General features: G+C 35.9%; 1 protein-coding gene across 2 annotated transcripts in view; it reads right to left on the bottom strand.

Moving 5' to 3' along the window:
- The window catches only part of SOX6 (SRY-box transcription factor 6), a 238,176-nt gene that overhangs the window by 141,538 nt on the left and 72,093 nt on the right, over nt 1-24,545 (bottom strand). For both annotated transcript variants that reach the window (XM_084263308.1, XM_084263307.1), the window contains exon 5: nt 173-345. In XM_084263308.1, coding sequence (XP_084119434.1) covers nt 173-345 — 173 coding nt within the window. The remainder of the gene's footprint in view (nt 1-172; nt 346-24,545) is intronic.

The following is a 24,545-nucleotide window of genomic DNA, read 5'->3' as shown; positions in this document are numbered from 1 at the left end:
TTTTCTCAGGGTCCTGTAGTATTTCCTCATTTTAGGGGGGGGGGGAGAAGGAATTTATGAAGCTCTTTAAGTTCTTTTCACAAAATGATGAAAGGAAACACCAGACAGAAGAGTGTTTATAATAAGCATTCTGCATGAAACATTTTCACAGGTTTCTTTCTTGGAGCCTCACCTGTTCTTGCTGTTGGCGAGCAAGGTCCATTTGCTGCCGTTGTTTTTCAATTTGTGAGGCTGCCAGCTTTTTCTGTTCATCATGGGCAGCAAGGAGCTGCTCCCGTAAGCTGATCAGCTGGGTGATCATAGTAGAGAGCTGTCGCTCTTTTTCTGCCAGGCTTTCTGGTGTACCTAAATGTGCAGGAAAGATGTACTGTAAACATGAGATAGACAATAGTTACCAAGCAATATGCACCAAAAAATGGCTGAATCACCAACATGCTTATTTCAAGTGGCAGCTTGAATGTATATTTTACTAACAAATCCCAAAAGAATCTACCACATAGCTTTGCTGTGCTCTAAGCAGTGGTGGATATAACAAAAACTGGAGCAGAAAAGATACAGAGTATTTCTTTTTTTTTCTGACAGGACTAATTAATGATGCACTGTGTACAAATCCCTATATCGTTTCCATTTAAATCTGCCCAGTGTGATAAATACATTCATAGTTTATTAGACATAATTTTCCTTCACTTCATATAATTTGTTGGTTTTTTCCCCAAGTATATAAAAATGCTAAAAAAGAAAAAAAATTAAAAGATGCTGTTCAGTGAAAGAAGCAGTTTAATAGTTTATTGATTATTTCTCTAAAATACCCATATATCTGGTAGGTCATCTGAGTAAATGTAAGCTTTGGTTATGGAATGCGTATTAAAAATGAGCTCTACTTGTCCCTAGGAGAAATGGCTAACCTGAGAAAATGGTTTAAAAATTTTCATTTAACTTTCAAAGTTTACTCTACAGAGAGCACTTAATTAATATGAAACTACGGTACATTTATTCTTTGCACTAATGATGCTTAATGGTCTGTTTATGGGTAAATTGCATGGGTCTCCTAAGTAGAGAGTACAGGGTCCTTTTGCAAATCAATCCAAAAATATCCCGCCTTACATATGAACATATTACTCTGTCACAATCAGCAATGTCAGGTCCTATATTTGAGCCATACACTTCATTTCCTTGTGTGAGCATCTCAGACCCAAAGCTCTATAATGTGAGAGGTAATATAATTACAGTAAGGTAGCAGTTCAGGAATATTGGAAAAGCATCTGAAAGGAGGATTACAGTTGGAAGTGGGATAAATGAAGCAGTTTTATGTTGTACAGGAGAACAGAGATAGAGAAGCAGTGAACCAAATCAAGAAATAGTCAGTTCTCTATTCTGCCACAATGATACAAGAAGTGGCACAAAAGAGAGGGTTTTCACATTCTTCTTTTCCTCCATCCACAGAGGACTGTGATAGAGAAGTCACAGGATTTCGGAAGAGGAAGAAAATGTGCATGGAAGAGGACCTGGGAGGGAATGTAGAAACTGTCACTAAAATTATGACTTCCCCTTCTTCCCAAGAGAAGATGGGTATCTTCTAGAGACGACAAGAAAGAGGTTGATGAGTTTCATAAGGAAAGGGAAGATAAAACTGACTCCTACCAAGCAGGTGAAAAACCCAAGATGCTCTACTACTTACATCATGCTATGATGGGACCACTATTATTCTTAAACATAATAATTTGCAAAAGCAGCATGCAAGAAAACCTCTGCCTATAATTGCTCTCCACGGAAAAAGAAACTGCATGGCTTAAGTCATTCACTCTTAACACAGCAAACTCACAGAAACAAAGCCTACCTATTTTTCTGTACATTTCTTAATTGCATTTAACACCATAAAGTTCTGAAAACACTGTATTTATTAGCCACTATTAACTATCCTGGTTTTAAAAAAAACATTGAATAAACTGATGTTTCAGTACCCCATAATGCCAAATCTTCATTCAATATACGTGACACATGCTTTCCAGACAAGGGAAAACAAGTAACTTCTATTGCACTAGAAATTTTAGAAACGGTTAGTAATTTTCTTAGTCACAAGAAGTACGGCGGATGCATGAAGTTAAACTTGAAGGAGACTCTACCACACACAAAGTCATTGCAAATCCTTAGTGTGATATGTGCAACTGAAGCATTAAAAGAGTTCTGTGCAAAAAGCTGTTTCAAAACAACAAGAAAACCTAAAACAAACAAATAAAAATATTTTTGAAAGTAAGCTTAGGCAGATATGTGGCCAGGAAAATATTTGCACTGAAGGTACTGCCTTGCTGGGATCTATTAGCCTGTACTGAGCTCCATCCTGCTGACACCAATTAAATTATCCACAACTTTAGTACAGACTTACCTTAACCCTCTTAAACTGTATTACTCAGATTTTGCACCATGGATCAAAGGTGATTCAGATGCTTTTGAATATGTTATTGTATACTGAAATTCATTTTCAAAGCTAAAAGTCTGCTCTGCCAAAAAAACTCCCTTGCCCATCTTGACCAGAAGATATCAACCACTCCACCTATTTTAGAAAGCCAATAGGAAGCAACCTGCTGCCTCAAATGATACTTATTGCCATGCACTGCCACCTGGGACACCACAGCTTGAGACTTTCACATCTGTCAAGCAGCTTTGGCATTGTAATGCAGGGCCCTGATCTTACAGTCATAAAATTTTTTACACACCCAAAGCAGATATTAATCTCCTGCTCCATTTCCACATCATTCTGTATACTTTGTACTTGCTTCATAATGTGTAGAAATCTACTACAAAGAGAGCCTACAAAAGCTACAAAATGTAATGTTTTGTTATGATTAGTTAGAACCATTTGGTATAGTTACAGCAAATTTATAAGTTAATTTCTTTTTTTTTTTCCCTGGATTTTATACAGTGGCAGGCAGAAGTAACTGTTCTTAATCAGGAATTCATAGTAATTGTTTTTCTTTCTTTCTCTCCCCCCAGCTCGAGAAACACATCTGAAATGAATGACCCTTTTTAAAGTACTCTTTAATTTGTACTGTGCTATGTAATCCAGCAACAGAATAGAACTGATGACCACAAAATGTACACTGTGGTCCCAGAAAATAACAAGACCTCCACGAAGCTGCAAGACACCTAACTGAACACTGCACAAGACAAGAAAAAGCAAAAGATACAGAATGTTGTTGTATGAACAGGGAGGAGAGGGGTGGGTGGGTGTAATTTAATTTTAGAGTGGAAAATCCCAACCATTATTTTACAGTTTAAATACCAATAAAAAACAACTTGCTCAGAATGCAGACCAGATTGAGCTGATCTGGCTGGGCCAAGAGAGGTCATCAGTAGCTGTGTGCCATCATCATCTGTTTTGCATCCACTTACTGCAGCAAGCAATGAGATTCCTGAACTCATTACCAGTAAATAAACTTCTTTCTGCTGACTAAAAATATCTATAAATAAAATAAAAATATAGCTATCTGTAAAATGTATTTGCCATAAAAACAGATATAACAAAAAGCTTAGTAAAAAATGTACAGTAAATATGCCAGCTTCCATAAAATATTATATAGTGCAGTTTTCTCTCTCTGTTCTAGCCCTATTCTCTTACTCCAAAGACCGCAGTACATTTCTTTTTTTCCATGGGGTCTTCCTTATCCCCAAAACACATCTGTCTTGAGTTTCTCTCAGATTTGTCAGGTGGATCAGTGCTCCCCAGGGCCTGCTCCATCTGAAGTATTTTAATTTGACTAAACACCTGATTTATTTTATCTCTCCGATGAGAAAGGCAGTTTGTCTTAATAGAGCCTGTCAGCCTACAGTCCCATTCACAGCAATTTACAGGCAGCCAGGGATGCTGGAAAAGAAGAGTGCTGTGATTCTGTATTTTATCCTTCTCCAGAAAGCACCTAAAAGCAGCTATTCACTGCTACTGCATGTGGCATTTTAGAACTGAATTAGCTTTTTATTCAAGTAACTACACTTGTTGTGAATAGCTTATCTGTAAAATTGCTACATTCACTACTGATTTTATTAACCTTTGGCTCTATCACAAAATGGTCTTCAGTTCGGAAAGACCTTTAAAATTGACACATTTTTCTTAGGGTCCTTTATTTCAGTGACTTCAGATATGCTGAATTTGATCCATTGACTCCCTTTACCAGCAGTATTTAAAATTTTGAGTGTTGGTGGGAAGTCGATAGTGTTTAAGGACTTCTTTTTATAATGAAAATATAAGAGTTAGTTCAGAAATATAGTCTTTTTTTTTGCCCCTTGGTTATATATCTTTGCCTTTATGATTATAATCATAAGCTGAAAAATAATTTGGTTGGAGCGATATTTTTATTTTTCCTTGTGTGTTTATTGTTTTACCCTTTATTTTTGTATGGATTTCAGCACAAATTGAGATAAAATGGTCAGATTGACCAGAACTAAGGCATCAAAGAGAACTTTTGAGAAATTCTGGTCATAGGTCATCTAACCAGGAGCGAGAAAATAAAATGTAGCTATAAATCTGCTGAAAAAGAGAGAAGAGTTCAATTTGTGGTCTAAAGTTACATTTAGAAAGAGATCTGCTTGTAGCAAAACCCTACCTTTTAAACCAGGTCACAATACTACATGATTTCTGGAACATAAGGTAATAGAAAGATCATCATATAAAATGCATTTAATAGAAATCATAAATATCATCTTGCATTTTATCTACCTAGATTTATTTAAGCACTGCAAAACCCCCCAAACAAATATTAAAAATCTAGTATCCTGTAAGTATAGACATTTCTTATAACTATAGTTCCTATATCAATCTCTAGTCTACCACAGTACAGCACTTCTATTACCTCTTACTATATATTCAGTCTATATACAGATGTAGCTGCGTATCAACAAACACAGGAGGCTTTTCTATGTTAAATTTGGAACTGTCCTTGTGGCAAGTTGTCATGAGATAGATGCAGAATAAATAACTGCTGGTAAAGGAGAGAAAAGAAAAAAAAAGCAGGAATAACAAAAAATAGTTCTGGATTTAGATGGTATAATTTAAACTAATCTCTCTGACACTCTGCAGAAGAAGATAAACCCACATATTCTATCAAGTGAATAAAAGACAAAATACATAAGTAAGCCAAAATTTTTAGGCATGCTGTAAAGCTTACCAAAGTAGGATTCTTAACTGTGATATGAAATTACTGTGGGTTCTTGAATGTGCTTGCCTTAGTTTCCCAACATGTACACAAAGGAAAACACTACCAATCAGAGGTTTTTATGCCTGGTTAGTTAATGCTTCTGAAGTGCTTTGAGATCTTTGCAGGGAATCTCTACACAGCTGCAAAGTATTATTGGTTCTCTTGAATTCTGTGATTAGTGTAAAGCATGACAGATATCATCCCTGTTTATGCGCTGCATCTAAACTAACTTTTGCCCCATATACTTACAGGAAATACAAATTAATATATCACAAATGATTACTCCCGTTATGTTTTTAGAATAAACATGTAGTGTGACTTTTATGAAATCAAGAGAGAGTAATGCAAGAAAGAAATGTGGACTTTGCCAGAAACTAAGAGCTTTAAATAAATCACATAACTGCAGTTCCAAAGTATCATCAACCATAGCAATTCAACCAACATTCAAAAATGATTTTGAATCAAGTTAAGCAATTTCAGCATTTAAAAAAAAAAAAAAGAAGCCTTAGTGAATCAATTCCTCTGTACTTTTTTTTTTATGGACATTGTTTGAAAAGAAAGCAAAAACACAATGCTAGACATGAAAGAAAGTGTATTTGATCTTAGCTGCCCAGAGATAACCTGGTTAAACCATTCTGTCTAACACGGCAGTCTGCAACACACATCAGATAGGCTGTGATGTCTCTACTTCACAGGCTCTGTCCAGCATTTAGCATTTACCCTTTTTTGATTGGGTCACCTTTTAAATGCCACAAAATAGGGCAGCAAAAGTCAACAAAAATAAACAGGGAAAACAGAAGAAAGTAACAATCTAATGGAAGGGCTTCGGAGATAAAAGTCACTTTGTGAGGGCTGCCTGACTAAGAAGCCCCCTTGCCATTGCAATAGCATCTAATTTGAGTTCTAACTCCAACAGCAGTTTAAAAAGCTTTCCACTCTAAAGGGCCCCAAGTGCATCATAAAGATAAAGCATTTCAGTAGAAAACAGCCACAAAGCCCTCTATTATCTTATCAGTCTTTGGTTACAACAGCTGAACCAATATGACTAAGTTCTGAATTACTTTTTTTCCCCCTTCTTTATATAACACTAGAATACTGGAATTTCTTTATTTCATGATCAGTTAGCAATTGTTGGTGTTCCCATATGCTACTGTCCAGTCCTTAGTCAATAAAAAGTTTCATAAATGCTTCCATTGTGCTTTGTAGCATCCCAGTGCAGAAGGCAGCACAGCAAACATGTCCAGCATGCAAACCACACCGGATTGCTTCTCTTGTGAAGGTGGGAGATTCCCCTTCCACTTATGTCTCAGAATAATTCTGCATTTTAAGCTTTGAGCAAGGAAAAATTAAAGCCCAATGTCCATAAACAGTAACAGAAATTAATATTAGGAACAACTGAAAATATTCTGTAGAGCAAAATCTGTTTGTCACATTTAAAAAACCAAAAACTGCCTTCAGTTAACTATGATTATGGGGTGGATGAAAATGCTTTACTGACAATCTGCAGGATTCCCTCTAGCCTCTCATACGCAAAGCTTCAAATGCTTAAGCCATTTCTTTGGTGCAAATAATTCAAAAACAATATGATTCACAGAACAGGATAGTCTTAATACAATCCTAAACTCATCACAGGCCAGGCTGTCTTTCCTAGACTAGCTATAAATTTGCAGGTAGCAGAGTGAAAATGACATTACCACAGTGAGATCATGAAGACTCCTATTTCCCATGTCAGTATGCCCGCAAGTAGATGACAGTGAGGGAAGGGACACACAACTGCAGGGCCGGCTTCACCTCCTTCACCACAGCCACCTCGCTGCCTCTGTGCAAACTCAGCTGCAGGCATGTCTCACAGCAAACTTCAGGGCCCTGCACCCACTGCCCTATAGTTTGGCTCATACCAAGGCTTTCATCCAGTCCCTACATCTATCTTGCCTAACACAGCAGAGACAGTACACATGCAAAGGAGCGATCCACACGCAGATCTCTCCCTGACATTGAGCTGGGATAGAGTCAGGAGTCCCAGGGCCTAAGTGGTTTCACACGTCCTCACTTTACCATTGCACCTCTGAGGACGGTGCAATTTCTTTCTCAAAAGAAAATGCACCTTCATACTTCACAAATGGCAGAACAGTTTATTCTGCGTTAAGAACAAGTAAGTCACAGGGAAGTGTATAATTAATCTAGCCAAATACTTCCCCTAATGGTTTGCTATCACCTGATGATAACCGAGGCAGGCCTACCTGCCTTTACATTTCCCAGCAGATGCTTTGTATCTCTGCTTTATTCCTGCAAATAATTACCTCTTCTCAGACAATGTTTCTTTCATGGCCTTAAACTTTTTTTTGATCTCATGTGTTTTCTGGATTTTTTGTTCTTACGATGCTTGTTAGCAATTCACAAGTGTTTCCTCAGGAACAGGTTTTATTCCTTCACTGTTTTTCACAAAAGTTCTAATCAAAATAAACAAATACAATCAAAAGAGAAACAGTGCGGTGACAAGATCAACATAAATTGTTCACAAGTTACTGCCAAACAGCTCCAAAACTGTGAAAGTGATGTGCTGGGCAAAGGATTGGACTGAGTAGTGCCTGGTCAGCTGATGGAGCAGCACAATGATGTGTTGCCGCATTTTTAGTGACAGGGTGAATCTACAGTTGAGTCCCAAACTGTAATCCATGTCAGGAATGTATGAAAGAATGTGATGTTAGCCAGAGCTTCTACCTCCCCCTCCTCCAACCAGCACCCAGCAAAAACCAGAATACCAACAAAAACCTCTTGGACTCCTTACTTTCTTTTAACGCACATGAAAGAAAGAACTGTACATATTAAGTGTTAATTCATGCATGTGCATGTGGAAGAAAAATTACAAGCTTTGAATAAATTATTCCTAGGGTTTTTCAGCAGCAAATAGAGATTCAGTTATGAATGCTTTAGTGCTTTCAGTGGGTTTAGAAATGCTTCATATATATACTCAATACAAGCTGTTCAGACTCTATATGGGGAAAATGCAATGATGCTGGATATAAACAGAGAAATACATATTATATATTGCAACTAAAAACACACAGCCAACCTGCCCTTGCTGTATTAGAATATAATGATATAGCAGAGGCCACAGGCCGTAAGAATTCTATACAGCAATACAAACACTACAATATCATGTAAAGAGAAAATAAAAATGAGTAGTTTTATTCTATTAACTGAGACTACTGTAGCCCAGGGCATAACACACCAAAATAAAATTAACATGGTGGTGTTATATGAGAGTAAATTTTGTATTACTAATATTGACTCTAATGCTCAATTCCAATACTTTTCAAGTAAAAATATTTACAAACGAGAAGAGGAAAGATGGTCCATCTATTTAAGGTACTCAGGAATTGACAGAGCTGAAAATACATCCTGACCTTCAGTTTCAGTTTTTCCTATATAAATACAGATGACAGTACTTCCCTAGATCAGGAAGGGGGAAAGGGAGAAGATGTTATTCTGAGGATAGGAACAGTGAAGTTTACTAATTGCATGGGTGAGCCTTATAAAAGAAGATAATAGCATATTAAAAATGAAAAAAAAATTACAAATGATAAAGTAGGTATTGGAAGTTAAAAGAATGGATGATTGGGGTGGGGGGGGAGAATCTATCATCACACAATTATATAACAGTTCCTTTTCTGTAGAAATACCGCACTGAGATGCCAGAAACTGTTAGTAAGGAAAATAGAAATACTTAAATGCCACAGTAGAAATAAACTTTCAGGAACCTTCTCTGTGCAAACATGTTTACCAGACCATGTTTACCAGGGGTTTTTTTGTTGAAGTTAATATCTTAAGTTAAAATGACACAAGATTTGTTTACTTTTCCCTCTCAGAGAACACTAAGCACAAAAAACAATAGCAGGTCAATGTTATGTCTTCTTCAAGACGAGAAAGTTATAAAAAAGTTTGAAAGTTAAATTCTGTAACTTCTCTCATTTACAAAGGCTGTCCAACTAACTCCACCCCCATAGTCCTCAAATAACAAAAGACAGGAAGTCTCATAGAGAATTGGAGATAACCTGAGTTTTTCCTTCTGAAGATGGGACACAAGTACTAAATACGAGGAAAAATCAATTCCTTCACTTACAGTGATGTTCACAGTGCTTGTAGTTTCTTTGTTACACTGGAATTAACAACTCAGCAAGCCTAATTCTCTCTTCACAGTATTTGCACATTCATTTTCAGTAGAAATATCCTTTATTTACAAATGTATGAGAACTGATCTCCATGTTCCCATCAATAATAAGCAAAGTTGTTCACCTTCCCTGTTATTTTATCTCTGATCGTGACTCAAATCACATGGATTCTACCACCAGTTTTGACTGAATTTTTTAACTGTCGGAGGACCAATAGTAGACACATTAAATTGTGCAAAACAGATCATCACTGAGTGTTACAGAATAACGTTTTTAATAACATTCTATCAGTTTCTACAAAAGTCACTATATAAGGTATGTAGAAATATAAGTGAAGAAGCCCATACATAAATATATTCTACAGCACCATCCCAGTTTTAGGTCTGAGACTGCTTTATCCCGACAGCATCATTTCACTTATAAAACTATACGCAGTATTAGAAATTTTAAATGCAGTTTCTGATTAATTTCTTACCTCTCTCCATGAACAGTTTATCATTTGATATGAAACTACAGATATGAAACCAAGAATGAGGTGCTTACACAGAGAAATACCACCCCACCTTTCACACCAGCTTCAGAGGTATTCCAAGACAATGACATTTCATCCTAAACATTGTTTTGCTTTCTGGATTTTTTTTTTTCCTCTTCTGACTCATAGAATTTACTGAATGGAGTTCTGCTGCACAAGCATTTTCAGTGTATCTTAATTTAGTTAAGCAATGTTTTAGATGTTTGAAATCAATGGAAAACCCCTACCCTTCATTTCCAGAAAAAAAAAATATTCTAGTTCTAGATGAACATTTTTGCCCTCGCCTTGATATGGAGGAATAGATGGTCTGACACACAAATGCCAAGTCATATCTAATATTCACATAAAACATTGCAGTAGAAGTTGTAAGTACAATACATTTTTGTAGCTTCCTCTTTTAGATGTGAAATATTTTGGTTTGCTTATATACAATCATAGGGAGTATCTACTTTGGAAATACAATGTTGATAGTCACAATTGATGATAGTCTGAAAAAAGTATGATCTTATCAACTAACATGAAAAGATGAGAAGTCTGCAAGAGAAAAAATTGTAAATGGGGAATTCAGGACTGATTTTGAAATTGCTCCATTTCATTGATTGTTCTTTCATACCAGCATACAGCTGGATTAAAATAATTTTCTTTCCGTATTCAATTTTAACTTTAACAAGTGATTTCTGGGTACCATGATACTCTTCAAAATTAATCTTATTTTTTTATTATGAAAACATTATAAAATTCCAAGTGATCTATACAATTTTTCATTCTTTTTAAACTAGTATTTCTTCCTGTTCCAGTGCAAGTGCAAAAAGCACGTGTTTGGAAGGAAGAGCTCTCCAATTAAAACTGGTATCTTCAATCACAGGGATGAACTAAATATCTGTTCTATCTAATCTTATTCTGGAAAGAGAATTGTATATGTACATGCATAAAAATGACTGGAAGGAAGCTGACTTTAGAGGAAGTTACTTTAATATCTTATCTGATGAGTATAGCGTGTATGATTTAGATGTCATTAATTTCCCTATGTAGCAGGACTTATACTTGTGACTTTGTTAGCTGATATTTGTCTGTCATAAAAAGTTAATGATGAAAAAGAAGCTTTTACTTGTTTGTTCAGTTTTCTCACATTGTCTAAACTATGGATTAGCTTAAAAAGAGTCATATGCTTTAAGTTTTCTGTTTTAAACAGCAACTTACAGAAAAGGAGGGGTTTAATTATTCTTTTTTCCCGTTTTCTGTCAGAGTATTTGCAGAAATAACCTGATTCTTCTCTTTAAATAGTGAGGAATCCTTTGCACTGTAACATCTATAAACACATACATGGGGTGATGGTAAGAAAAGGTGACAATTTAAGGCTGTACAGCTTTACATTTAGTCTGGCAGTTGGACATGTGCAAATCAGGTGAAAAAGCATGTCATCAGTGTAACCCCGTGGGGCTAATCTAGTTTTTAGGGGATGATGCGGTGCCTTATATTGAACCTGTGTGACTGGGTACTATGAGAAGGTACTATGAAGGTCTATGAGAACAAGAACAGTAATTAATACTTTTTCTCTATGGGTGCAAGAAAGGAAGAAATCATTTCCATAGGTGCCATTGCAGCATTCTTATTAACAGGCTAATCAATTTACATTTACGTATTAGGATTCAGTTATTGCAGTTATTTGCCCTAAAGCTCACACCGAAGATCCCACTCCAGAACACTCTAGGAATCTTGCCTGTCTTCCTATAATCAAAATTGTAACCCAAATGCATTTCTTCTGCTGCATCCAGAATGCACAATATACACAGGAGAGGAAATGTGCCCCTGTGAAATGCTCTCTGACTTATGATGTCTTGCAGTTACTTTTTATATCTTGTTAAATAAGTTACTTCCATGAGGTTTTAGTTAGTAGTTATTAGCTACACCACTCAGAAATGTCTAAATATAAATATGAGGACTATTAGTACTGCAAGATTTATATACTTTAAATATAAATTTTAATTTTGATCTTAATTACATGTTCATCTTTCATGTCTTACAAATACAAACAAGTATATCAATGAAAAACTTATATTTGCCTCTGAAGATTTTTATTGCCTCTGGTGATAAGTAATGAAGAAGCAAAGTTTATTGCAAAACAAGGACATTAGCATAGCCTGTCTATCATGGAAACTGTAAAGAAGAAACTTCCTACTTCATCTGAGAAGAAACAATTTAGTCAAAAGCCTTTGATATGTATGGAAAGGCAACAACATTTTATACATTTAGAATGTGCCCACAGAAGTCACTTGAAGGATTTACACTTATTTCAGTAGGCTTTGAAATAGGTCTGTAGATATGTTCATTAATAATGGCATTAGGTGGTCAAAATTGGTAGCTTCAGGCTTGTGAATTTGAATACTATTTTAAATTTCTTTCATAATCAAACAGTTATAAATTGAAAGTGCTACTTATCTGCTACACACAACCTAGTAATCTGTAAAAGCAATTCTGCAGAGTATATATATTAATGCTACAAATATGAATTATCTTATGTCTCTTGAAATACCCATAACCTCACTGTATGGGTATGAGAAACAAAAACCAAACAAGTAAACTATGCTTGTTGCTCCCTCAAGGTTTATTGCATAAATAAATAAATATAACACATTGCAGAACAAATTAGAATTCCATGACAAGCTTGTCGTGCTCCTATGAAATACACTACTAAATTATCAGTCAAGTTCTCTAACTGCAGAAAAAAAAACCTAAATCACATTAACCAGAGCACAAAGGAGGTGGCCTACATTTGCAGACTGAAGTTCCACACATATTCTAAGAGTGTTCTGGTATAATTATACTCTAACCGCAAGCATGAGCATGTTTAGCCAGATGTTTCTTGGAAGCAACTAAAAGTACAGTTGGAAATTTTCTTAATTCAATTTATTTGTATACCTAGTTGATCACAAACCAAAACATTTAACACAGCCCTTTGCTACAGAATCACTGGTAATGAAATTCTTCACAGTCCCAAACCAAAGATTGGTATCACAATATTTTGTTGTGCTTATATAGGTATTCTACCACTCAAACAGTATCAGTCAGAATAAAAGCACAAACACCACCTATTCAAAAGTCTTAATATAATTTAATATTCCAAGGCATGAACTTAGGCACAACTTCAAGCACAGTGTAAAGACAATTAAGACTAAATCTTGAAGCACTGGGAGCATGCATGAGGCACACCAAGAGGTTTTGAATTCCATCATAACAGCATTCTAATTCAATATATTATAAACAGACCTGGGATATATCCAAGAAATCAGGATCCCCTAATTGCTTCTCTCTCCTTAAGACAATACCACCCTGACCAAGTTGTATTTTCTTTATTTTATTTCTAAAATAAAACAGTATCCGAAATTTCATTATTATTATTTCTTTGTAAGACACTAAAACTAAAACCACAAATGAAGAAGAAGCAGGAAAAACAGATTTCCACTGAGAATTCTCTCAATTGGTTTTGAAAGTTAATCATCTTCCTTTTAAGTGTCCTATTAAAAATATGAGCTCTGCCTGGAACTACATATTGCAACTCGATGCAACGTTTCTGACACGTTTCTCAGAAAGTACATTGGTGTAACCGTGATGTTGAAGAAACAGAACAGCTGTTTCATTCTGCCCACTATGAAGGCTGATGGTGACTGTAAAATAATTTGGTACTTAAGCAGTGAATTTATGGTCATCTCCTCTCTATGAATTTTTAATATACATCAACATTTCAATCTGACTGCATCTGTAAAGATCTCAGGTATTTTTACAAGAAATTTCTTAGGTTTAGGTGTCTCTGGGCCAGTTTTTTTACAAGAATTTAGGACTCTCACTCTTACAGATAGATCTATGGCCATGCTTTTAAAAAATATGCTATGCATCTAACATCCATTGAATCTAATGATATCTGATACTTCTTAAAAATTAGATAGATGTGTCTGAATCACATAACATCACCCTAAAAGTTTTCAGTTCGTTGTCATGTGAGGTGGCTTTTTTTCACAGTAGACACTAGAGCCAGGGATTATCTTCCTAAAAGAAGCTGCAGGCTTGAAGTTTTATCTAGGGTCAAGGGCAGACCAGACAAGTGTTTGGAAAGGGGGAAGAAAGATCTAGTTGATTAATACAAAATAAACCAACCACATCAGGGTCAGGATATACCTGGAACTGAAAAGAGTCAGAGGCTGGGATAATGCTAGCATGTAAGTATATGCTTTTCTAGTTCTTCCTTGTTCCTGCATGTCCATTTGTGATTACTGCTGGAGTAAAATGGATGTTTTGCTGGTTTTTCCTCCTTATACCAAAGATTTCCTTTCCATGTTTTCACCAAGTTCTTGGGTAGCAATTTTAGCCCTTCAGATACAGTATTTGATGATTTTTTAAATTAAGATTTGTTCTCCCTGTATGGGAATTAATACCTGGCACCAACTGTCTGTCTTTAACGTAAAATTCATTTTGTTTACTTTTCCAATGTGCAACAACAGCTTGAGAGCATGAGAACCTTGATCTAGATGAAGGTCTATATACAGAGGCTTAGTGCTGACATGGTTCAGTCAAAACCTTAAGTTGCTCACACTGAGTTTCACATAGGTGATAACCTTAGCACAAAATAAAAAGTTTTCAATGGCACAGCATACTTAAAGCTAAATTCTAATGTATAACCATAGACACATTAGGTTACCATCCTAACTTCAGGGTATCAAAATAAACTTAGTCATAAATGGAAATACTGTTGAAGAAGTGCTGAAGGACACGGGGTATTTAGATATTACTTCCTGGAGCTCAGTAACACTTTTTGAACTTCCAAGTAGCAAGGACTGCATTCACTTAAAAAATTTCAAATTCCTCCTTGGATCTCTTCCATTTTTGGTCTGATAAGTAATAGCAAAGATGAGATTTTTCTGCTTTTGTGAACTTACTGCATTTAGGGACCTCTGCAGCTAGCAGTAAAGCTAAACTTGCTGTAAGCTTTCAGTTATGTCATGAACTCCAGAAATACGAACAAAAATCCATAGAAGAAGATCATCTTGTATGAATACTAATTTGCATTTGTAAGGCAACACTCACACACACACATGTTTATTTGCCTATGCAAAAAAATAAAGATTTTTACTAACTCAAGTGTCCGTATTGCTTTAGGTGTATATAATTTAAGAGGAATGACTTTCTCAGTTCCTTAACCAAGTACACATCTTTACACTAGCCATGACATAGCTAACACTGACAAAAAAGGGCACTACTGTAAAAGCCTGAAGAGGCATGCATGGCAAAAGCATCACCCAGTTTACCAACTAACCTTCTAAATCTCTTATTATCATTTTACCATTTACTATCTTCTAGCTGTTAGTTAAGAACATTAAACTAAGATCATACACCTCAAGTTCATGAATAACGTAAAACAAAACCTCTCAGAGGTTGTTAAGGACCATCACAGAAAATGAGTGTGCAAATATTTCCATTTCCAGAGTCACAGCCCTGGCACTGGTGATGCCAGCTGGTCTGTAGGACTCACTTTGATCAGCGAAGAGCAGAGTTCTCCTTTTACAGATCATGCTGCAGGTGTTGGAGTGGGCCTATTGCAAGGACCGCTTGTCTCCTTTTCAAAGACTATTGCTAAAACAATAATGTTTGGTTTTGCTACATAAATCACTGACTTCCAAACTTGAACTTCATATTAATTTCTATGTTTTCTGCATTCAAACCTTTTACAGAGGCATAGCTGTCATAATGTAAATATCTTATAGCAGATTCAGCTGACATGCAACAAACACCTACATTTTATGGCAGGTGATTGGCTGATAACCACCATAGCCCTCTTCAGTAGTTGTGACTATAATTCAGAAAAGTGTTTTTCTCAGAGTTAGTTAGCACAATACATGTGGAAGGGAACAGTAAGCGGCAAAGTGAGAGCAGAGACTTAACTATCTATGAAGTTAAATAAACCTTAGCTACATATGGAGACTGACTAGTTTTTCCTGGCCAGCAGATGGATGTTTCTCACTATGGCCCGCTCACAGACAGTTCTTAGCACAAAGTGTTCACATTTGTCTGATAGTGGGATATGCTCTCTGAGAGGAGGCACAGAGATCACAAGCGTCTCTGTCAATCTTGGTTACCTTGAAAAATGGCAGCCCATAGCCTAGTGAGCTAAAGTATTTCTTTTTATAAAAGTCTTTACATTTCAGAAGAAATGGGCAGCCCTGTGTGGCTGAAGTCTGAGCATCCAGAATTACACTGTAAGACACTTGGGAGTTGAAGAGAAGAACAACAAAATAGAGAGGAGGGTTAACTAATTTATGAATACATCCTGAAGTAGGAATCCTCTATTTATTCACTAGATCCCCTAAAAGAAAATCCATGGTCATCCTCTGACTGTTGCAGGAACTCAGAAATATGTAGGCAAATGAATCTCAGCACCAGAGTAAAGTGGCAAAGGTGAAAAGTTCATTTGTTCCAAGTGAAAAGGAACTCTATAATTCTTAACGAATCTAAAAAAACAAACCACAAAACAGTTATGACTATTTCACTTTCGTTGCCTTCCTTAGTAAACCTCTGTTGGTATTCTTTGATATCAAAAGGAAGTCTCTGTAAGCTTTCCCACACTGAGAAAAACTTCAGTTGTACAAACGTACATAAAATGTCTGTGTACACTACACCAGCTTTTGAAATCCTGCAACTTGAGTATATTACCTGCATTGTAAGAGTAGAGTTTGTTTTAGTATCCGTACAAAGACTGTATTCCAGCTTCCAGAGGGAACTACGACTCTCCAGTAAACAGTTTCATCAACGATCAAATCCCATAACTGAAGTTCAAAGTATGGTGAACCTTGTCTATAAATAATTTTCTGATCTCAAGGGTTAGAACTGTGATCTTGTTTCAGCAGAACACATTAAGGGCATACATCAATCTACAATATTTCCAATTCTAAACAAATGCAAAAGATGCATCTTCATATATAGTAGTATGTTTAAAAATGTCGGAAATGTCAGCCACTTACATACTTTCATATTATCCCTAATTAATACAAATTGCATTTAATTTCACATTTAGTAAAACATATTGCTGCCCAAAATAAGGACTATAATTTTTATCAGCAATTATTATTACTGATGTATCAACACAATTATTTAAATTCAATGTATATAGAGACAGAATCCATGGAAGCATTTACAGTTTTTGTTCCCTCTGTGCTTCTTCCTTAATTTTTGTGGCTTGGAGCTCCTCCAGATGCTCTCTCTGACTTTGTGGTTTTGTATTTGAGATCCCATCTCCTGATTCATAGCATTCCTTGATTGACAAACAGATTCAGATATGAAAACAGTTACCTGTGTATAATCTGTGTCTGACAGCTGCACCGCTAAGTTTACCATTCGTGGTCAACCTACTGTTCCAGATTTTGCCCGTTTTTTGGGTCTCCGAATCACTGTGTTTACTGAGCTATTCAATAACTGGTGACATATGTGATCTCCACATTGCAAGCTGCACTTCAGATTCAGAGGATTTTCCTTTTTTCCCCTCCCCCTTCATAAACTAAATTATTTAAAAAACAACACGGGGTTTTGTATTTCTAAACTGATGTGCCTCCTAATTGAATGCAGAACACTTTCGAACTATTTTCCATTAGAGGCCCACTTTTTCTGATTTCACTGCACAGCATAATACCTTCATTGGTAGATTAAAATTGTTTGACTAGAAGGAAAACCTATTATTATATGCTTTTTTAGAGGTTTTGTCTTGTATAATGTAGGATGAATTATGTAAAACATACCAAACAGGATACTCTACAAGCTGCTACTTGCATGCTGCAAACAATCACAGTTGCACTGATAGACTGGGACTTAACATCTTAAAATTCCTGTGGAAATCAAGTGCATTTTAAGTATTGGGTTTGATTATTTAATCAGACAACTTGCATTTTGCCCTGGCTAATTTGGAAGGCTGATAATATTTTACTCATAAAATAATTGTGCACCTGTTGTGATGGAAACCTATTCAAACAAATCTTAATAGACATGAGGATTCATTCCCAACATAAGTGTGTTAGCCTCTCATTACTGCTATCGATGGGGCAACAAATCTTAAACTGCTACTGAACAGTGTAATCTGCATAACTCTTAAAGAAAGTTTGGGACAATGTGACTAATATTAAAATTTGTTAATTCATATTGATTCAGACCATGGTAAATATTTGGATATGTGGGTCAAAGTAAGAGAAAACATGGTAAGAAAAAACATGTACATAATAACAGGAATTCAGTGTGAGAGCTAGTGACAAAGAACTGTATCTGAGCAAGCTGCCTGGGTATAAATCTATTAATTTTATTATCACAGAGGGTAATACCTATGATGAACCCATGGAGTCAGGGCAGATTATGCCCTTAACAGATTTCTATTCTGTTTCCTCTCTTCAGGAAAATTTTCTATGGAAGCTGTTTCAATATAGTTCTCTTGATTTGCTTTACAATTCATACATTCATATCAATTGGTGAGATCCTATCTTTTTAGTCTTTTTTAACATTTTCTGTATTGGCAAATCATTCCAGAACAAACAAACAAACAAAAAAGTTCAAGGTAGTGGGCAAGAGAAAAATTATTTACTTTAATCCAAAATAAATATTTGGGGGAGAGATAGAAGAGAGACAGTGAATTGAGACCAATTCACTCTCCAAGTAAGAGGGCAAAGTTGTGAATTGCCTGATTGGAGCAAGGGGATCCTGATTAGGCTGAAATCACTTTAATGTTGGCAGGAGGAGGTGAAAACAAGGAAAATGAGCCCAGTTTGGCTAGATGTGCCCTTTGGCAGAAAACTGTCAGATGTTGTTGGTCAGATCTGAAGTGAGGTGGCACAGTTAGACAAATCAAGACCTCTTGAAAAAAATACTGATAGTTAACCTCTTCCAAAGGGTCAGCTTGTTTAGAGAGCACAAGGACAACCCTTCTTGTATTTCCTCTTCTATTCCTCTTTGAGCTTAGACTTTTGAGGCAATGGCTGGGTCAGGTTGCACATTACGTTTATGCTATTCTCAGTTGGATGTGAGATACTCAAATATGCTCATACTTAATATTTCTTTAGTATTAATGCTATGTGGGTCCACAGTTGTAAAGTTCCCAGTAAGGTATTTTTACCTATCTCTTAAGAAAAAACATCTGATGTCTTTGGTATCATTAGGATGCTCTCCTTACCACACAACATCCACACACCAAGCCAGACTCCCTATTCCAAAAAAAGATACTAAAACCAACTGAGGCAAAAAGGATTGCCACAAAGGTTCTCATTAATTGGTGCCAGAGTTTGGTGGTTCTCAGAATAGAGAAACCTTTGTGCAAAAGGTTTCTTTCCAAATTAACTGGAACGACCAAAGTGCAAAGCAGCTTTCATACAAGGAATAGATAAATATATATATTACTTTTCAACCCCAAGAAGAGACAACTGAATCTAGTGTAACAGAGAAGATGAACACAGAACAACCATTCCCTGTCATACAATATGTTACATATAATATAGTACATATATTTAGTGCTAAATTGTTAAGCTTAGAAATATGCAGTGGTAAGGTAAAAACTATACAGATATATGAGACTGCAGTGAGCTACAAGTTCAATGTGTGCTTGGAAATATATTGCATGCATCCTGGTTGATACTATTTATAAAATATATTCAACAATATGGGAACTTGATTTATGTGAAAGGTTGATTACAATGTAATTTATAGTTGTAGAGTTTTAAGAACTAGAAACGATAATAGTCACTGACATTAGAAGCAGGCATGATTGTGATAGGTGCAAAGGTGCCACTGAAATACGACCCTCTGACCAAAAGACAGAGCATCCAAAATGTTTACTGCTTTTTTCGTTGTTTTTTTTCTGTTGGGTTGTTTGATTTGTTGGGTTGGATGGGTTGGGGGGGGGGGGGGGGGGGGCAGCCTAAGTATAGCTTCAATTCAGCCAAGACTTACATGTATATAATTTAAACAATAGCACTATATACAGCGAGCAGCTTCATTCATTTGCACAAATCTACCCTCTGTACTGTTCAGGGTTTGTCTATTCAGATCCAGAATCTGGAGAAAAGTACTTTGTATCAAAAAAGTCAAGATGGCATAAAACCATATAATTTAATTTAGTTCACACTAGTGATTAGTCTGACTAATTATATAATTATATCAGTATCTTTATCATAACAAAAAGATACAATGGGGCATGGCAAGTTTTACCAAAATATTCTTTTGGAATACATTACCTTCTTCAAGCAAATCAGCCTAAAGAGTATGCAAACATTATCTGTAGAAAGTGCTTATGAAATATTCTGTCATTCAAATACCAAGGTTCCACTTAATTTAGAAGGTCAGGTTAGACCTGGAAATGTAGCTTTTGCAACCCATTACACAAAATGCCAATGACTTGAAAAATGGCAAAACAAAAATATCTCCTTGATTTGGAGAGCTACAACATGAAGCTAAACATATCCCTTCACTGGATCATGGTAATAAATATGTTATGAAAAACCTTTATAGCCTGTGGTGTATTTCTAAACAGGACCAGTTTCTTAAGGATTTGGGTGTAAGGGTTCTGGGTCACATTGTTTTCTTAGGTTTTGTTGGGTGCTTTCATTGGTTTCACTAATTGGAACCAGTTGATCCTTTTTCCTGTGTATTGATTTTTTAAATCCTAGCAGTTAACAATGATTCTAATGTATCATAACACTTTAGACCTTAATCATATAGTGGGGCTTTTGCTTGTAGCTTTTGTTTGAGTTTTAATTAAGAAGACCTTGTGTCTCAAAGCCTTAGCTGGGTTTTTAATTGCTAGTATGTATATCACACAGACTTCAAAAGAAATAAAATATGTTTATAACAGAGAGCACAAAGGAGAGCTTTGAAATGTCTATAGCCATACAAAGTGACATAATTAAAAACCTCTGAGTACTTCTGTGATATAAGACTTATATATATTTATTTATACATATTTATAAGGCAGACTGATATATACCCTTAGAATTCATGAGAACGAAATTTCAGCAATTATACTGAGAAATAATTACAGCAAATCTAGACTACAATGTTGGTCAGGGCTACAGAAAAACATCAGATTTATTTTCCTCAAAATGGCCTTTGCATTTGATATAGTGCACCAAGCAACACCCAAAAGCTTATTTGTGAAGACAAATTTTCTAAAATGGAAGCAAAAATAGCATTTAAAATGTTTTGTAAATCATACATATTTTAAGAAAAAATTGAATTCACTGTAAAAACACAGAAACCATAACTTTGTCAAGGATTCATTCATGCAGAACTCTCTCCAAGACTCTTCCAGAAATGGATAGTGTTAAATTACTAGATTCAAACAGTTGTGCCTCAGTGTTCTCTTCCAGTCATTAATGCACACACATAAAAATGCTTCAAGAAAACACCTCTTTCCATCTCTCCTGTGTTCTAATACCAGGGGAAAATACCCATTCCCATATTGTTTATAGTGTATCTTACTAGGAGACAATCAAGTGGGTGAAGTTGCTTCCTTTTACTAAATTCAATATTTCCTAGGAAACAGGCATGCTGCCTCCTACCTATCCAAATATTTTGAGGCCATTAAATTTGTATGTAACATGAAATAGGTAGTGTAGCCTCTTTTAAATAGTGTAGCAAATATAGAAGGCGAAGGAATAAGCACGGGGGACATAACGCAAGCAGCCCTCTGTATTGGATAAAGCTATGGACATCAATCACTATCCTTCCCAAAATAGAGTATACTGTACAAAGACAGCATGTGACATTCAAGTCACAATGCCCATAAATACAGATAATTCCAGTTGTAAACAGCACCAATGGAAGCCAGAGGACTAACCTGCAACCCAGTAGCCGGTAACCCAGGAGTCACTCTTCTATAAGACTGCTAGACCAATTCTGACCCTTTCACGATAACATCATTGCTTAAGGATACTTAAAGACTGACCTTTCTTATTTGATCTTCAAAGACCCTGCACGCTGAGAAAGACCACGACGGGCTATTTCAGTAGGACAACTGCCTGATGCATGCAAGACTATGCTATTTCAGAGATTTATATTTGGAACAGAAACAGAAAACTTAAAACAGACTCTGTATAGTGATAAATGATGCTACTCTGCCTAGCTGTCGCTGCTGAAGAAAAGCTAGATAACTGAGCAATAGGAATACATGCGGCAAGGGAGGGTGAGGACAGAACTCCGTGCACCCACATATCTGGAAATTTGGAAGAGTCCTGCACCACTTTGTTTATTCAAAAGCATGATAACAAAAATTAGAATGAAAAGTATTTCCTGAAACTCATTTTTATACAAAAAAAAAATATCAACACTGAAAAAGCCAGACTTAAGCCTAACAAACAGCCTGTGTACCTTAAATGAATGGATTTGCGTGCAGACACTGGCAAATAACATACAATCAAATGATTTGCACGGGCAGCTGTGGGGTTTTTTCCAGGTGAGCAGGTCATTTAACTCAGCTCAACTGCTTCACAGACCTCTGAAAATTTGACCTATGTGTTTCATTTATAAACATATCAAATGCACAAGCAGAGTTATTTAACCACTGGAATTTGGCTACAAAGCATTCTGCCAAATGCTCCTCTGAGTTTCATGCAACCTCCCTGAAGTCAATGGCTTGTTTGGCTGGAATTCAAGGAAGAATCTGGACCATTATCAATAACTGAAATCCTAATAAAGAAACTCTGAAAAAGCAGTTTTACAAATGAAGCACACTATGCAAGAGTAATTGTGAACAGGAACAATCCCTCTTGGAGAAAAAAATTAATGATTCACTGTTTGTCACTTTTGTATTGGCTTCTATTGTTTGAATTAATAGATATAGTTTATAATTATATCTTGATTAACACTATTGTGTTCTAAATATAGAAGGTAAAGCAAGAAAATACCACTTTTATTCGTTCCTCTCAGCCAATTATCTTTTCTTCTTGTCTGTGTGCTTCCCAAACATGAATAGAAACTGTTTGTGTCAGTGGTACATTTTTTTTCTGCTTTCATCCTATTTTCTGGCACTGATTCCTAGTGAAACGCCTTCCCACAACCAAGATGCTAGTCTTCCCCTGATGGGGGGAGGGTTGTAGTTGTGCAGACACAGAGGAAGAGTATGTGCTAAGGCTATCCTGAGCAAGAACTACGCCTTCTCGCTAGAATAAACAACTCCCAGTAACAGTCAGTGCAAAGAGCAGTTCCTCACAGGGCCACACCTCGTTTTCTTATAATCAGGGGTTTTTTTCCCTAATGACCTCATTTATTTATTTTTACTGCATCGCTTCATGTCTTTAAGTTAGGCTCTCTGTAATATGAGAAGAAAGTCTGCAGAAAAAGCCAAAAATATCAGCCAGTTAAATAAATTAGTTTAGAATCTAATGGGAATTAGGGAGAAAGATATTTGACCTCCTGAAGACAACACATTTTTAAAACTAGTTCTTTCAGACGTCAGCATGCCCTGTTAGTTACCTAACTGGATACTCATTCAACACTATGAAAACAAACTTCATGATTTAGAAATCTACCACCTTGAACACTGAAAAGATATTTTTTTTTTAAAGCATGCTGCTTTGGCAGATTAAAAATTCTCTCTGGTTCCCCTGCTTTGCTTTATTTCCTTCTTGCAATCTGTTTTTCATGATGCCATGGGCTAGATTGAGTTGTATTTGTTGGGGTTTTTTTTCTTTTTGAGATGATATAAGATACACAAATACTAATATAAGTTAATACCAGGCTGACTGATTTTATCAACTAGGAGCTAACCAGCCTGTTGGCCAGGCCACCGGCTTTGGACCCTAAAGGAAAGGATTCCTATTTCAGACCTGCCACTACTCCTGTTATGTAACACTGCATCTTGTTTTCTTCTCTCTAAAATGACACCTGTGTCTTTGCAAAGAGGCTTACATTACATTTATCTTCCATGTTTGCATTTGCTTTTTTGTATTTTTGCCTGTTCATGAAAAATGTTAAATACAGTTGGAGTCGCAAAGATTCAGTATTGCACCTTGCTGAAAGTCAGCTAGTAGTAGAGCGGAAGACTCCAGACATTAAGACCAATTAAGGACACCTTTCTAGGGATGAAACACAAAAATTAAGTTGTGGAAGTTAACTGAATGATTGTCAACACATAAAACTAGTGAGCATAACCAGTTGATTCTTTTTATACATGTAATAGGCTACACCCACAGAAAAGATAGCTAAAGCTGATAATTCTTTCCAATCTAAGGGAGAATACTTTTTAGGTAAGAAAAGGGTTAGAGCAAGAGCTCTACCCATTTACCCTGCAATTGATAAATATACTAAGAAAATAGGAAGAATAAATAAATCCAGAAAATCAAACTTTTTTTAATAAATGAAAGCTCATGAAAAAGCTTTTTATACCATATAAATGAACAAAGAGCATTATTCTGCATTGTTAAAGATCCTACCTCTTTTAATTTTGATTCACTAATAGTATTCAAGTAGTTTCTATTTAAAGACTAAGTAGCTATATTGTGCAATTAATGGACAAACTAGCATTCAATGTTTTTCACACTATTAAGAGACAATAAGGTTTTAAATAGAATGTGATTTCAAAACATAATTTTGTTGGATTTCATTATAGTCATTTTTAACATGTTCCTGTAAAACTTC

Source organism: Gallinula chloropus (assembly GCF_964237585.1).
Source record: "Gallinula chloropus genome assembly, chromosome: 4".
NCBI classification, from domain to species: Eukaryota; Metazoa; Chordata; class Aves; order Gruiformes; family Rallidae; genus Gallinula; species Gallinula chloropus.
This window is presented reverse-complemented; position numbering and strand designations above follow the sequence as displayed.